Source organism: Myzus persicae, unplaced genomic scaffold (assembly GCF_001856785.1).
Source record: "Myzus persicae strain clone G006 unplaced genomic scaffold, MPER_G0061.0, whole genome shotgun sequence".
In the NCBI taxonomy this organism is placed as follows: domain Eukaryota; kingdom Metazoa; phylum Arthropoda; class Insecta; order Hemiptera; family Aphididae; genus Myzus; species Myzus persicae.
In genome coordinates, this window is record NW_019101002.1 from 390,550 (window position 1) to 407,882 (window position 17,333).

At 29.8% G+C, this 17,333-nt stretch overlaps 2 protein-coding genes across 3 annotated transcripts; both read left to right on the forward strand.

Moving 5' to 3' along the window:
* The first annotated feature begins 7 nt into the window (after positions 1-7).
* Positions 8-9,888, forward strand: LOC111027239 (protein mahjong-like). Of its 2 annotated transcripts, none has more exons than XM_022305521.1 (27): positions 8-154; positions 275-429; positions 690-840; positions 933-1,064; positions 1,128-1,255; positions 1,343-1,506; positions 2,016-2,164; positions 2,224-2,391; positions 3,452-3,585; positions 3,653-3,791; positions 3,858-4,091; positions 4,157-4,329; positions 4,389-4,659; positions 4,733-4,855; positions 4,981-5,134; positions 5,450-5,595; positions 6,532-6,708; positions 7,212-7,363; positions 7,449-7,667; positions 7,727-7,907; positions 7,962-8,173; positions 8,236-8,320; positions 8,391-8,600; positions 8,687-8,885; positions 8,980-9,134; positions 9,192-9,258; positions 9,361-9,888. In XM_022305521.1, the coding sequence occupies exons 2-27, from the start codon at positions 335-337 to the stop codon at positions 9,552-9,554; spliced, it is 4,212 nt and encodes a 1,403-aa protein (XP_022161213.1). In that variant the 5' UTR covers positions 8-154; positions 275-334; the 3' UTR covers positions 9,555-9,888. The 2 variants fall into 2 exon arrangements, with proteins under 2 accessions (XP_022161213.1, XP_022161214.1); XM_022305522.1 differs by having other exon boundaries at positions 4,157-4,323.
* Positions 9,889-12,590: 2,702 nt separating this feature from the next.
* Positions 12,591-17,240, forward strand: LOC111027242 (deoxynucleoside kinase-like). The gene is made up of 5 exons (XM_022305526.1): positions 12,591-13,022; positions 13,102-13,244; positions 15,885-16,003; positions 16,065-16,222; positions 16,442-17,240. The coding sequence occupies exons 1-5, from the start codon at positions 12,606-12,608 to the stop codon at positions 16,649-16,651; spliced, it is 1,047 nt and encodes a 348-aa protein (XP_022161218.1). The 5' UTR covers positions 12,591-12,605; the 3' UTR covers positions 16,652-17,240.
* Positions 17,241-17,333: the final 93 nt, after the last annotated feature.

Genomic DNA, 17,333 nt, shown 5'->3' on the forward strand with positions numbered 1-17,333 from the left:
GGTGACTGGTGTTGCTAGTCGTTTCTGGTTGTTAGTCTTAGTTTATTGCTTGTTGTTGTGCTTGCGGTGTCGGCGGAACCGACTAAAGAAGAACCGTGTGCGTTTCTTATGTTACCGTCGGCTGCATCCCGAGCCACGAGTAGTCATTATTAAGGTTCCTAGTTTAGTTTTCCGTAGATAAAATAGAACCCGAAGTCGGTTTTTCTATTTTATTTTCATCACTGAACGGACGCCGCTGTACATCGTTATTTATTATTGTTAATATTTTCAACAGGGTTGAACGTCGTCCCGCCACAGTGGTCGCTCGGTGTTTTAGTTACCGTAGATTAGAGCTATGGAGCAGTCCGTCAGCGAGCTGACCAACTTGCTCCGGAGATGGGAAGAAGAAATGCCGACCCCTAACTACAACCCTATACCGACGTTGATCAAGTAATTGAAATCGTCATAATATTATAATGATGGAATATCTTTTCAACATTTATAAGTTAATTGCTTGATGTATGGCTTCTTGTTCAGGCCTTTTTTTAATTTTGAAATTTATGTAATACAATTTCAAGCAAATTTATGGTACCCATAATGAAGTAGGAGTATAATTTTCTTATTTATTAATCAAAATTACTCTCCTATACCTAAACTATTTTCTGACATTAAATGTATTAATGTCAATAATATGACTTAAATTTTTCTAGATTATGTGAATTATTTGAAGCAGAATCAAAAAATTATCTTAAAAAAGATCCAGATCCTTTTGATGATCGTCATCCATCTCGAATAGATCCTACCTGTGTATTGGGTCAGATGTATAAGATTCTGTTTCGCAAAGATTCTCTAATGAATAAGGTAGATATTGAAATTATTCCAAATTTTGATTTTATTAACTTAATATAATAATATTTATATTATTCATATTTGTACTATTCAAATATTTTTAGTTAGTAATGGATTATTTAAAAGAACATCATTGGCCAAGACGGACTAAGGATAACCACGATTTAAATGTTGCTGCATGCAGGCTTATAATGAACCTCATACCCGGTTTAGAAACTACTGTTGTTTTTGAAAGTGTAAGTAATTCTTTTATTTATAAACTTAGTGTTTGGAAACATAAAAGAAATTATGTTGTTTAGCCTGCAAATGATCAACTTATTCAAAGGCTTTTCACTTGGGCAGAAAATAATAATGAACCATTGCAAACTTATGCAACAGGATTATTGGCATCTTGTATGGAGTTGACAGATATTGCTGCTAATTTCAAGTGTGTATATATATATTTTCAATATTTATTGTAATATATAGACACATACATTAATATATTACTAAAATATAATTTAAAATTATTTAGAGAAGATAATAATAAGCTCGTGCCAATTATATTGGATCGTCTACATTCATATTATACTCAGTTTTGTGAAGAAAATGAAATCAATCAATGCACACAGCCATGTAAAAATGTCAGTAGTGATCAGCTCAGTGAAGATGTAGGTGCTCCATCTCCAAAAAAAAAAAGTAATTTTTCATTCTTAATATAGATTATTTATAAAATATATGTTAATTTACAATATATAATGAATTTTAAATATCAAAAATTATTAATTGTGTATTGGGTATTTTAAATATATTCGCATTATTTAAAAGTCTCATCAAAATATTTTTCAAATATGCTTTATTACATTATATTACTTTAAAATTGACCATTATGATGTACAAAAATATTTTCTTTATGACTGTTTAGTGGGTCACAAACATCAGAGTTCTTTTACTACTATTTTATTTAGCTTCAGTCTGCTCTTATGAGATAATTATATTTATTGATGTACTTCTGAAGAATCAAAAAAAGTTATTTATTTTCTGCAGGTTAAAGTGATTCTGTTCCATAACTAATTCTTTTTTATATTAAAATGAATATGTTCGACACATAAAACAAATTATTTCTATGAATTCTCCACTCTTCCAAACACTGTAATTCACTTTTATACTATTTTATTTTAATTATTCTATCCCAAAATATGTTTCAGAAAGAGAAGAAAATGGTATTTGTAGTGATAGTAATTCATCTTCTACTGAGTCTAATGCAAGCAACTGGATACAAATCTATCCACCCACTTTGACAACTAAATTAGTTTACTGTCTCAAATATTTAGTACCAACTGGGGAATATCAAGAAGTATGTATTTTATGTTATAATGTATATTATGTATGATAATGAAAATAATTTGTTTCTAGTTTTTAAGCCATGCTTATGAGAAAAATGCACTCAACTTAGTTATGAAAATAATCAATTCTTCAGAAAAACAAAATGGTTATTTAACATTTGAAGCATTAAAATACTTGGCTGCACTATTATGCCATAAAAAATTTGCTACCGAATTTATTGGTTCACAAGGATTACAAGTATGTTTATTATATATTATGTAAATTAATTAGTGTTAAACTAAATTGTGTTTGGATTTGCGATGGTTCCAAAACAAACTTTTCTGCTTGAAAAATTAAAACAGCCTACTATAATATGTCATACATTATTGTTAGTGCCGGTTATGGTTATGCACTTAATATATTATTATGATTTAACTTACCAAGTACTACTGATGTGTTAAGATTGTCAACCCAACTGTATTAAAGTTAGTTTTTGATACCTGCCGAAAATTATATTTGGTCTGGGACCTCAAATACTAGTATACTTGCTGGTAAATACTAAATAGTAGATACATATTTGCTAATTTATGTATGGTTTACAACTAAATGTGGTGACAATGTATGCTTTAGATCAGTAGTGGTCTCTTAACTAAAATTATTAGTTAGTCATATATTTATATACCAAAGTATTTTTGTACTTTTTTGTTTTACTCATATTAATAAATTATAATTAAAATAAAACCGAATAAACAAAAATTAAATGTATTGTTATTAAATATTACTGTAGTTATTTATTACTAGGTATTATATAAAAAAATGTACATAGGTGTTTTATTTTTATTTTTAAATTGCTACACTTGAGACTTGACATCTCTTCTTTTGTACTAGGCTGCCTATATTTGCACACACAATTTGGGATGTATGTCAAATGTAAAACATCTTAGTTCTTAATATTTTTTATTACTTAATTTCCTACAAATTTATAGTAAATCTCACCATGGTTAAAAAAAAAATATGTCCTTGACTGATTTTACATTTAGCACATATATTGACGAACAAGTTATACATACTCCATACAATATACCGTACCTACACTAAAAAACCAGTAGTTGCAAATCATCGAATGCAATTAATATGAACAGCACAATTTTTCTCATTGGTAATTGTTTCAAACGAGCCACATTTGAAAGGGTTTGAGGGTTGTATGTTTGAAACCACTGCTTGAGATTTATGTGAAAGAAATAATTACGCTTTTTCATATATTCAAAATGTTGAATGTACGTCATTTAAAAAATCTATTAATTTGTTTTATGTTTAGAAATTACTTCTAATTCCCAAACCTAGTATTCCATCCACCGGTGTTTCAATTTGCTTTTATTATTTGTCATATTGCGAGGAAGCAATGGAAAGGATTTGTCTTTTACCCGAACATGTCCTTGTTGATCTTGTAAAGTATGTCAAACTATTTTCTGTTAAATAATATATTATATTTAACTTGTCTTTAATCATCGCTCACAAGGTATGCACTTTGGATGTTGGAATGTTCTCATGATTCTAGTAGATGTCACGCAACTATGTTCTTCAGTTATAGTTTTCATTTTAGAGTTATTCAAGAAATATTTGATAACCATGATGGACTACGTAAGCTGGTTAATGTGGTATGACTTACTAATTCCAGGTTAAATTTAGTAAATGAAATATACACCTTACAATTATTTTTATAGGTTAGTACATTGCCTATTCTTTCATCTGAAGATCCAGCATATAGTTCATTAACTGAAGATGCTGAATGTTCTGCAAGACAAATTATTCGTCATGTCTGTGCTGGTTTGAAACATTATTTTGAAGCACATTTACATATAAAAGCTCAGCAAATACGTAGAGCAAAAATGAGAGATTCTGGTCTGTTAATTTCATCAACAATGGTTCATAATTTTTTCACAGTACCTGGTTATAAAGTAAGACATTTTAATAATTTAACTAAGCAAACAATATATATATTATATGTTACATGTTGTTTTAGTCTACAAAAAAATCTCGAGCTGAAGTCCAAGAAGAAATAGAGCTATTATCAAATGCTGTGTCCCTGAAGAGCCATTGGACACCGATTGATCAATTGCTTAAATTGGGTGGCTTAGGTTTATTATTGCAAATCATCAGTTTGGCCCATGAATGGAATTTTTCCGGAAGGCACGAGTAGATATAATAATTGATTTCTTTAATTATGCATATTAAATCATTAAATTTCATTACAGATGTGAAATGATTAAAAATGCTCTAGAAGTATTAAACATATGTGCTGTACTACCAAAAGTTCAATTGGCATTATGTGAAGTACCATCGCCTAAAATTCCTGTAGATAATCAAAATGACACCTCTACAAACGAAGAAGACCCACAAGCTGAAAACGACAATGTTGGATTAAATATTATTATAAAAGCAGCAGAAGGTGATCTTTTGGACGCTGATATTCAAAAAGCCGCACTCTCTGTCATTATAACTTGTGTTTGTGCACCAATACATAGGGTATATATTTGTATTGAACTCTAAATTTCAATTTGATTTGGTAATATATTCAAATAATAATATTATACTTTAGGAAAGTGGAAGTATAGCATACTATTCATCATATGGATCAGCTAAAAAACGAACACCTAAGACTTATGATGATGCTGTGATAGAAAAAATTTGGGATTGTATCAGAAATAATAATGGAATCATGGTAAGTTTAGTTTTAGTATTTGTGATATGTTGAGTAGTTTGAATATTATGCGAGTATATGACTCGAATTATCCAAATGGTTTCGCATGTATAACTTAGAGAAAACTTATCATTTTTTAATCATAGGTTTTACTTACTTTAATGACTATTAAAACACCAATTACGGATGTTGACGCTATACGAGGATTAGCAAGTCGTGCTTTAGCTGGATTGGCTCGCAGTGAATCAGTTCGACAAATTATTAGCAAATTACCTTTATTTACTAGTGGCCAATTACAAAGTATGTAAATAATTATTTTTAGAATTTTGATGTGAATGCATCTTTAAAAGTGTGTTATCAATTAGAAAATGCAATATATTTTATACTATCGCCACTGAGAGAGCGTTACTTCTTCTTGCATCCAAATGATTGAGCTCCACGGTTTTCGTACCCAAATTTCTCCCACTTAACCACCTAATTGCTGCTGTAAATGCTCAATAACTGATAACTTTTGGTTGCCTCCCATAAGTGCTCTCTTAATGGCCAGAGTATATACATAATTTTGTATGGATTATTTGGTTGAAGAATACATATGTTTCTTATTATATGTTATAGGTTTGATGAAAAATCCTGTGTTGCAAGAAAAACGTCAAGAACATGTAACATTTCAAAAATATGCTCTAGAGTTAATAGAATTAGTTTCAGGGAAAAAAAAAAGTAATGGAGCTGAAATAGAAGCATCATTGGCAAATATAAATCGAGTATGTTTTTAAGTTGTATGATTTCTTACTCAAACTATTTTTAAAATATTTGTTTAAAGTATATCCATGGAATGTATTACAAAAATAGTATTAAAAAGGAAATAGACATTTTCTAGACTAAACCTGTTAAAAATTATCCCACACTTGAATAATGAACCACGTCAATGACATTACAGTGTGTTTTTTTTTGTCTCTGCCTTGAGTGTGCAAATTTCTATACTAAAACTTGTATCAAAGATGATTTGACTAGTTTGTTTTAAGTATAATAATGACACAAACTTATTCTACTGGAAATAAAAGACCATATAACTAGTTACTTATATATTAAAAAATAAATAACTTAACACATAATTTAGTTTTAATTCTGAAATTTACTAAAGATCTGCTGTCTGGCGCGATTGACTAACCAACTATTTTATCACTAATTAATTTTAAAGTTTCTCTTTGCCAAACCCGTTCACACATTCCTACATCTTCCACCAATTGTATGTTCAATGAATCAATTCGTTGCCATTTTAGACCCCCCCCCTTCTGTAAGTTAAACAATTCTGTGTTAACACTGTTCTGTATCGTATCTTTTATGTGTACATAGCTTAATTGTAATTATATAATTTATAAAAAGGTTTTCCTACAAAACAATACACAATAACTAATACTTTCTTTGTTATCTTTGTTCTAAATTTTTAAACTATTTATCCAACATAAGATTATCATGTAATCAGCTTTGTATACACAATACACATACCTATAAGTATTACAATATGGAAAAAGCATACCCTATCCAAAATTTGTTGGGTAAGGGAACATGATTCTCTTAAAACGACAATCTTGTTTAAACAGAACATATGATCATTCTAGTTTGGTGCCACTAAATGACTAAAATTATTTAATCATAAATTTTAATTAATATCTGTATACATTATTTTATATTTGTAGGCAAATGTTGTTGCACAAACTAAAATTCATTTCAATGAACAACAATTGCTCCTTTTAATGCATCAACATTTAGTGGCAAAAGGTTTGTCCACAACTGCAGAATCATTAGTTCAAGAGGCTAATCTTAATATAGCTGAGAAAAAGTCTATACCATTTACATATATTTCCCATTGCCGTGTAAGTATTATGATTAAGAGGTTTTGATGTCTGCTTTTGTTGTCTCCGTCTCTCCAAACTTAATCTTTTGTTTATTATAAATTCAGCAGAAACTATTTTGTGTTATTAGATTTAATATTACCGTAAATTGACTAAGTATCTAATTATTCAAAGGTAAAAATGTTATCTGTTGTTACTAGCCACTTTGGTTTTTATATATTTATTTTAAAGCGAGTTATTAGTGTGTTAATTATTAAAATTTAAAAAAGTTCATAAATTGCATTTAAATTATGAAACAAGAAAAATTAGATTTTTTTACCTTCAAATATGATAGTTGTTCTATTTAGAATAATATTAAAATGAACAATATTATAGAATCTGGTGAATACAAATTTTCTATGCTAAACGTTTGCAAGATAGAGACACAATACATGCTGGTATCACATCTTCTTAATAAACTGTTTTAATTATGACAGTTCTATTGGCTAATTACATAAATACTAATAAATATTTTTATACTAAAGAATCGGTCAATTGGAGGAGGAATATCCCCAATAAGTTCTAGACACTCGATTCAGAACCAAAAATCTGAGTTAGCCAATTCGTCAAATGGTCCTTTAGGTGCTGGATTTAGTGCCAGAATAAATTCAACCCCAATACGTTTGAATGTCAATAGGTATTTTTTATTTATTTAATATTTGGCTTATTAATCATGTTTATATATCTTAGACGAATGTATCAATTGTATTTTATTTATCTAGACGATTAGAAAATCGTCCAAAACCAGAGCCAGAGCTAGAACTTGTGTCACCTATGTCTAAGTCAGTTCATAAAAAAATTGACCAAGATTTAACATTACCTACTGATAATAATACTAACTCAAAAGTTAGTTTAGAATCTATTGTTACAGAATACTTAACCAATCAACATGCTTCATGCAAGCATCCTATGGTTACATGTCCTCAATTCAACTTATTTGTGTAGGTATTTAAATATTACATTTTCAAACAAATATATACTTCATCATATATTTTTATAGTCCACACAAATGTCCTGATCCTAAGCCAAGGAGCTCAATGTGTACAAACTTTGCTATGCGATATTCCAAAAACATACATTCTAGAAAACTAGACCAAAGACTCATACACAGTCGTTTTTGTCCAACTCGCAATTTCCACATGGATGATGAGGAAGCATACTTCACTTGTTGTGAATTTTTGGTAAGTCTATTTAAATAAAATGTGTTGTTTTGAAAATACAATTATTAATTTTAGAGCCAAAATCGTGTTGCTATTGGGACATACAACGGTGAAATTAAAGTATTCAATTTATTTACTTCTCAAGAAGAATTATCATTATCAGCCCACGATTCATATATTATAGACTTACAGTGCAGTAATAATGAAAAGCTGTTGTTATCATCTGCTTCTTGGCGATCTCCTTTGACATCTCTTTGGTCTATAACTGAAAATGAAATCAATATTAAGTAAGTTCACTTTAACTTGTTTTTTTTTTAAGTCTTATGTTCTAAAATATTTTTTTGTTCAGATATTCTTTGGACCATGAAGAATACTGCACTTTTAGCAATTATGACCAAAGCAAAATACTTGGAACTAAAGCTGAAATAGCAACAGTAATTACTGCATTCCAGATACCCATTATAATTATTATAATTAACTTCTAATTTGTAATTTTTTTCTTAGATATATGATTTAGAAACCAGTAAAAGAATAATATCATTAGTTCCAAGACATTCTAATCAGTACAGTAGAAATCGAGCAACATTTGATGCTACAAATGAATTAGTGTTATCAGATGGTGTATTATGGGATGCCAACGCTGGAAAAGAAATCCACAAGTTTGATAAATTAAATCAATGTGTGAGTGGAATTTTCCATCCAAATGGACTTGAGGTAAGACATATTTTTTTTATAAAATATATTAGATTTCTATTGTAATCCAAAAACTATTTTTTTTTTGCTTTTTATAACATTCAAAGATTATATCAAATACAGAAGTCTGGGATATGCGCACATTCCAGTTGTTGCGTACAGTGTCAAGTCTTGATCAATGTGATGTGACATTCTCTAAATCAGGAGAAGGAATGTATTTGTATGTGATTGATCAAGAAATTGAAAATGATTCCTCTTACCAAACTTCATTTAAAACTTTAGATCCTAATGACTACTCAAATATAGGTAGATATAATGAACATAATGTTAAATTTGTATTTATAAAACATTTTAGAACATAATAATAATTTTTTTTTTATGAATTGTTTTACGTGATTAGCTACTATTGATGTTAAAAAATTCATATATCATATGGCTTGCAATAGTTCTGATACTCAGATAGCTATTGTTGAAAATCAAGGAATGTTTGAAAATATCGATGAGTCAATTGTACGAATATATGATGTTGGTAGATCTAGAAACGAAGATGAAGCTGTAAGTTTTTTTGTGATTATTTTGATAAACTATAATTAATCATATTTGTAATTTTAGGTTGAAGAAGAAGACGATGAAGAAGTTGATTCTGAAGGTTCAGGGTCAGAAGATGAAGACATGTCTTGTACGTATTGCAATAATTTATTATTTTGTCTTACATAATGAATAATTAATGTTTAAGTAAACAGTAGTTTAAAATAAAAGTTGCGCTCATATGTTTAATTAGTGTTTCCATCATATTTGGAAGAAATGATAGCTGGAGGGATGGCAGCAGGTGGGATGAATGATCATTTTTCAAGTGGTAGCAGTAGCAGCAGCAGCTTTGAGAGTGGTGGAAGTTCTCCTGGGTCACTTACTCCATTATCTGATTCAAGTTATGATGCTGGCGAAAATTCAGACCCAGAAAACGTAGGTGCTTGATTATTATTAAATGTAATATATTTTTATTGTTTTAATTTAAAGAGTGATATAATATGTAATAAGAAATTACTTCTGAAATACATAAAATTTACAATTACCAAATTATTATGCTGTTCAGTTTTATATTTCTGTGATTGAAAATAATGTTTTCTATTATATGTGTTATTGTACTATTATGTTTGTATGTATGATAATATGATAAAATAGTTGTAAAAGAACTTTTTGAAGACTTACTGAACGCTTATTGGGAGTAATATTCTATAGTTTGTTGTTGACAATACAATTTGTGTACATAAATGTCAATTATACCGTAATATATCATTATTTCATAATATCTAGTATTAATACAAATTCCTTTTCGTTATGTTTTAATGTTTTAAATATTTAATCTGATTAAATATTCCAAACATAGCTTTATTTTTTAATTTTATTTAAATGAAAACTACCTACTATAGTGATGGAGTCTGTACTTCTGTAATCCCTCCTCAGTAATGATCACATTGAAGAAATGAATACTTTTGTTGGTTCCATCAATACAAAGTTACAAATTACCAAATGGACGCCAACGCTAGGAATTTTGTTCTTTTCACTCCTATGTACCTCATACTTGCACATGCTCTCTCCACAATCTGCTCTGAGTACATGCATGACAATATATATTTTCTTATGAGAACTAGTACATATAGCTTTATATCGGTACATACCCGGGGTCAGCAACTTGGGGCATGTGACATTTATTGTAATTTCATGTGGCTCATGAGTAAAATTTATTATATGTATAAAATCATTAACTAACTAGTGGATTTAAATGTTTCTTGGTAGTCATTGTAAGTACCTTGTTAAATTCATAAGCCTAACAGTTGTGAACTTTAATAAACTAAATTTAATATGACTATACATTTTTGTTATAGAATATTTTTGTTATAATAGGATATTCAAAGTACCTTAGACAATCCATAGTAACATTTATTCCCAGCTTGAATTCTTGCTGCTACCTCGTGAGATACATTTTTTTTTTCAGTCAAAAAAGTCGTATCACTCGTATGCTCATTCGTTACCAACTTGTGAAAAAAAAATCGCTTAATTTTAACACTAAATAAACGTAACCCTTGAATACAATTCCCCTCTCCCTTTCTTCAGACAAAAAAGAAAAGAAAAAATCGGACGACTTATTGACGCTCAAGAAGGTATTTGGACAATTCTGTGAAAAAAATTGAAAAAATATTAAATAGTGTCGTCACGAAATTGGTGCCTACGTAAAAAAGAATAAATAAATCTTTTAAATAATATATAAGGATAACAACATTTAAGCATCATCGCTGGATAGTCCGTTCTACCATGTCGACATGCTTATACAAATAATATTATATTTCTTCGGCCCATTATACTGTTATTATTTAAAATTTAACTGCGTACAGATTGTTTAATAACCCAATGAAAATTATTAAAAAAATAATTTGAACATTTGAAATTGAACCTAATATTGTATAGGTAATTATAACAATGACATTTATAATCTAATAATGTATACAAAATATGTAAACAATAGGCAAGTATACAGCGTGGCTAAACAAACCATAAATGGTATATTTAAACCATGGTATATAGGATGTACTATCTATATTCTATGGGACGTACTGACTACTGATGAGGTATAATACTATAATAATTAATCATTGTATAATTAGTAGGCACATCGTGTATCTGAATATTCCTAAATCATAATACACAGGAGCGCCCGCAGAGAATCAGTTCAGTGGGTGTAAAATTATAAATGTATGTGATACATACATACGTAGTCACATACTCACATATTTAAATTATTACACACTGATTTTTTGGTCCAAAAAATCCAAGTGGGTGCAATGACTCTTTGCTGGCACCCCCCGATAATACATAAATGATGCATCAGAAAACTTGAAAAGTATCTACAAGGTGCCGGTGACTAGTCGACATGGCACTTATTATATGCACCTCTGGTAAGGCCATCCATAAATCATATATAATGTAATTATTTTTGTTCGAGGATGAATGGTGTAAAAAATTGTGTTTTGACTATTTGGATCCCTAAAGTGTTGTTGTGAAAATGTTGCGACCGGATAGCGGCAGAAATAGTGGGAAAAATGAAAATATAAAGTGCAAGTGCGCAACAGAATGCGAACAATATTTAAATATACAACTACGAAAATAAACATCTAGGAATTTCCCGCGATTACTCGGTATGTCGCATGTGGTGACAATTATACTGTGTATGACTCAACCGTTAACTTGACTCTCGATATCTGTTAATATATATTATTAATTATAATAATGCACTTATCGGCGAGTGTTATATAGTGCTGTACAACGTATTATAATTGACGATAATCGTAGAACTATAAAGAATAATTAATAAGTCAATGATGATTATATGTAGACATAACTGACATACATAATATTGTAATAATAAATTACTTCTGAGTTGTTTTTTATTAGTTCTTACCAGTCAGTAGTTACCATGACTATAAATATTTTATATTTTATATAGATTATTATATGCGATGCGATAGGTATTGTACACTGAAAATTTAATTTAATAATATATGTATGCAGTTCGGTGATCTAAACTCAATATTACAGCCGTATAGATATCGAATACCGGGGAATTGCTTTCAACAAAATTAATGAAATGATCATAAACAGTAATAACTCGTTTTTTTGAGTTTCAGATGTAAAAACCTAGGGGGGAATGACCTACGACCATCTGTCCATCCGATTATATTATTATTATTAGTGAGATAGGGGCGTAAAGTGTTCAAGGTTGAAACCCACTGTTCATAGCTCCACCGTTGTGGTGTGTTTTTTTTTTCTTTCGCGGTTTTCAATTAAGAAATTATTACCCAAGTCCCAAAGTTCAAAACCTACAAAATTATGGCGGGCGGCGTTGCCGGTCACGCGCACGTCCCACGTGATGACATTTGAATTGATAATAGTCTCGACTCGAGAGCGATAACAGCGGCGGCTTGTCATTAAACGGTTGGGTTGTAATTGGTTGTAACTTGTAATGCAGGCATGCAGCAGCAACAACAACAACGACGACGACGGGTCGTCAGGGGGGACAACGCGTTTTGGCGGTTAAAAGCGATGAATTCGTTGTGTTTGTGTTGTCGACGCCGCCGCGGCCTGTCTACTTTGTCTACAACGTCATTGCTTCGCTGCGCCCCGCCGGTTTCGCGCCTCCGTGTCCATCCACCGAACACTTCACGTCCCGGTCGACTACCGAACGACATCGCCGCTGAGTTTATTTCCAAGACTCGAGCAGACATGGCCGCCAACAAATACTGCGACCGGCCGTACACGGTGTTCGTCGAGGGTAACGTGGGCAGCGGGAAGACTACGTTCTTGGAACAGTTTGCTGACTGCCCGAACGTGTTCCTCGCTAAAGAGCCTGTACACAAGTGGCAGGACGTGCGTGGCCACAACTTTTTGGTGAGCACGTCGTAACGGTCGCGGCCGTCCCTACGTTACACCCGTGTACGGTGTGTTGTAAAAGCTTTCGTTTTTCCAGGGCCTGATGTACGAAGACCCGAAACGGTGGAGCTTCGCGTTCCAATCGATCGTGCAGAGGACCATGTTGGAACTGCACCAGGCCAGGCCAGAACTACCCGGGCAGAACATCAAGATAATGGAACGGTCCATCTTCAGCGCCAGGTAATTGGCTCATTTTTGAAATTTGTCTATTTATCCTAATATTTTTTTTTCCCGCCCATTCAATCTCGTTGTTCTTAAGTATCGTATTGTTTAAATGCTATTGTTATATTAGCGGTGGACAACAAAATTGTCATGGGCTAGCCGTTGCATTGGGTAAAACTGGCATGTAATGGGATAACAAGTATATAATTGGTGAGAGTTAAATTGACGAGGGGATACTCGTTTTTTTTCGGTTTGAATCTTGGGCCTTTGAAGTCAGTAGTTGTTTCGAGTGTGCGCTCTACCCACGGTCGTATTTTCGTACAGTTCTACAGGTGTTTTGGTAACTATTATTATGTTTTTGTTTCAATTTGCTGTCACAAAAATCATTTCATTTAGCCGGATGCACTCGTATTAAAATATTCGACAATTTTTTGGTAATGACGGCGTTGCCTCATGCTTGCCTAATGCCTATATTGAGATACATACATATATATATATACATAATATTTTATTATATTGATAGTGGGGGGTATGGCGGTTTTTTTTCTTGATTTAAACAAATTGATAACCAGATGTGTTTGATTAATGATTACAAAATATTATTTTAAATGATTCAATGACTGACATTCCTAACCTTAATGAGTAACTAAAAAAAATGGCAAATAGCAAATTACTAGGCACGATTACATTATTACCAACAGCAGTTATTTAAATTTTAAATTTCGTTTTAATTTGCCTGCACCTATTATTTTTCAATCTACAGTCATAATATTATGGAAATGTTTTCATGCCAACTTGTCCTACAATTCTACTTATTATCATTGTTGTTAAAAATCTAAATTCTAGGTACTCTTTAACTACATTAAAAAATAATAATTTCAAATTTTTCTTTAATTCTGTAATAAAATAATGCACTGTTAAATAATCTTTTATTTTTGAAATTGTATGGTGTAGTCTATATTTTAAGCATTTCAATGACTTGTGTATGTGATTTGTGTTGACACGAATACAATTTTAAAATATGTTTATTAATCATTTTAATATTTGACTGGGAAAATATATATTATTAGTACCTAAGTTAATGCCTATCAAGAGTAAAAAATATAAATATATAATAATATATCACAGTATTCAATAAACATTGTCATAAATATTCTTATATTGAAACACCAAATAATTATTATTTTAAATAAAATATTGAAATATGTTTTTTTTCAATATTTAATCTAAATTTTATAGTTTTATAGCATTGCTTTAATGTTCCCTAATCGGTAATCGGAAAAAAAAGTCCCGAAAAAAAAATATTATTCTTGTAGGTACTTGTACAGTTCTATAGTAAGTTGTGCTTTGTATTTTAGTGTGTAACTGTGTAAGTGTAATGAATAAAATGCTTGTACATATATTTGTCATCTACCATAATAAATTATAGCATTTTATAGCATTATTATTATAATTATATTGGTACTTTAATTGTATTATTATTATTTACTTTTATTTGACTTAAGTACTTATTATTGACTATTTATTATTGTAATAAATTGTAAGTAATTAACATCTTTTATGATATTATATGACTTTGTATGTATTTATATATTCATTGGGACTTTTTTTTCCTAGTGTGAGACTTTTTTTACCGGGACTTTTTTTTCCGCGATTCTCCCTAATCATGATGAGTAATAAACATGAAAATGATTTTGCTTTATATTAATTAACTATTATTATAAAACTATAATGGTAAAAATGATTACTATATAGTTATTACTTATTATTACTAAATAATTAACTATAATTTTAGTTGTTAGATATTGTCAAATTTCCTTTTTAGCTAAACACTTCATAGATAAATGTAATTATTTGTTTACGTTAAATATCAATAAAAGATAGCTGATTTTTAAACAATGATGTTCACAATCTGAGTAATTGAATTTAAATATACTTAAACCAAAAAATAAAATTTGTTTATCCTAATTTTAAATTAGTTAACATCGAATAACAATTTTTGTTTTAAACATAAAATGTACAAGTACATGAATATTATAACTACTTCAATTAATATAAATAGAAATGTATACTCTGTGCCATGAGAGAGTAACCCGTTTCGCTCATGGCCGCGAATGTTACAAAGCCTCATTGCCCCCCTTTTCGTGCCATTCAGTGTGGCGCTGTGGAGTGTAGAGCATTAACAATTGTGACCTTAAAATGTCGATATGTCAAATAGGTGGGAAATGTTGGGAATCAAATTAAATTTGGTTGGGACACGAGTTACTTCTTGTGGCTTGGAGTATAGTTGATTTGTACTTAAATGTATGCTATTGTGGTTTTAAGTTGTGTTGAATTTTATCATACTTTGTTCCACCAGAAAACATACTGTGGCCCAGCCAAAATCGGTTTTTTTGTTCATCCCAATGCAACATCCTGCTATAGGGAAAACAGTATTGATAGTAGGGTGACATGAAGGAAAGGGGACTGTGCAGAACTGGTGTGTTCTATTGTGAAACATAGTATATACTATATAATAAAAGGTGCATGAGTAGGTACTTTTAATTTATACTTGGCAATTACAATTTAATGAATACAATTTAAAATGTTTGTATGATATGACTAATTTGATGAATAAGAAGGAATTTAAATAACAATATAAAATATTTACATTTCCAGAAATATATTTGTTGAAAACTTATACAAAGACAACCTTATGGCGGCTCCAGAATATTCTGTGCTAGATGCATGGTATAAGTGGCTAATAGAAAATGTTCAAATCGAATCTGACCTCATTAGTATGGCATAATAAATCTAATCATAAACTTTTTTTAAATATATTTTTAAAATTTTTTTTAGTTTATTTGAGGACCGATCCAGAAATAGCGTACCAAAGAATCAAAACCAGGAATAGGGTTGAAGAAAAAGATGTTTCATTGGAATACATACAACATTTACATGAATTACATGACAAGTGGTTAAATGTACACAATACTGACGTACCAAAGAATATACCTGTAAGTAAATTTATTATAATGTTAGATGAACTATAGACTTGACAAAGGTTGAGGTAAAAAGAATGCAAGTCCTTGTTATTCTTAAGATAAACATAATGTATGTTTATGTTTTTTATCTTGTTCATTTAGAAAACTACTTTTAGTTATAGAACTTAGTTCTGATTGATAACAATTTACCGTTTAGATTTTAACAAATGTGTATTCTATTGTTTGTTTTAGGTAGTGATTGTTGATGCTAATCAAAGTATGGATTTAGTTAGAAAGCAGTTTAAGGGTATTAAAAACCTAATAACTAAAAATGCGTCTGCATTTGGAGAGCCAAAAACAACTACAAATTCTGAAATTGGTAAAACTAAAAATGACATTCACCTTTCATCTAATTGTAAATTGATATCAGACTCTTCTATTATTCCAGCCCAAAGAGCTTAATTTAAACATTCTTTTCTTTTTAAACTTAAACATATAAGACATGTATTTCTTACTATATATTTAAACTTTTATTTTCATAAATATTTTTGATGGATGAAATTATAATATTGAATAAGGGACATGGGTTTCACACGGTTTCCTATATATTTTGTAATTATATATGATATTGTATAATTCATATTGCAATATGATTAGTTAAAGAGAAAATCTATACATTTATACTTGTAAAAATTACTATTATGATTTTTTTTTTAGTATTATAAATTATTTTTTTGTTTTAACTATTTTACTGGTAAAAGTTACTTTTTGCACATTTGAAATATCTCTTGTTGACTTGAGCACGCCTTATTTAAAAATGTATATAGGCAAATTAATAAGTTTCTACATTTGACAATACAATACTAGAATAAAGTAAAAATTTTACTTAGTGCTAGATATATTTTTTTTATACTATTATATAAAAATGCAAATTTTCTTTATAGATACCAATTGGCAATTACCAATATATTACTCGATAAAGTTTTAGAAATTGCTGTGATAACTGATAAATAAACTATGTATTTTTAATATACAAGTTGTAATTGATTAATATTATGTTTATTTATGTACTTCATTATTCCTCTTTAATTAATAAAATATTACCTGTCATGTGATGTAAGATTAATTTTCAATGAACAATTTA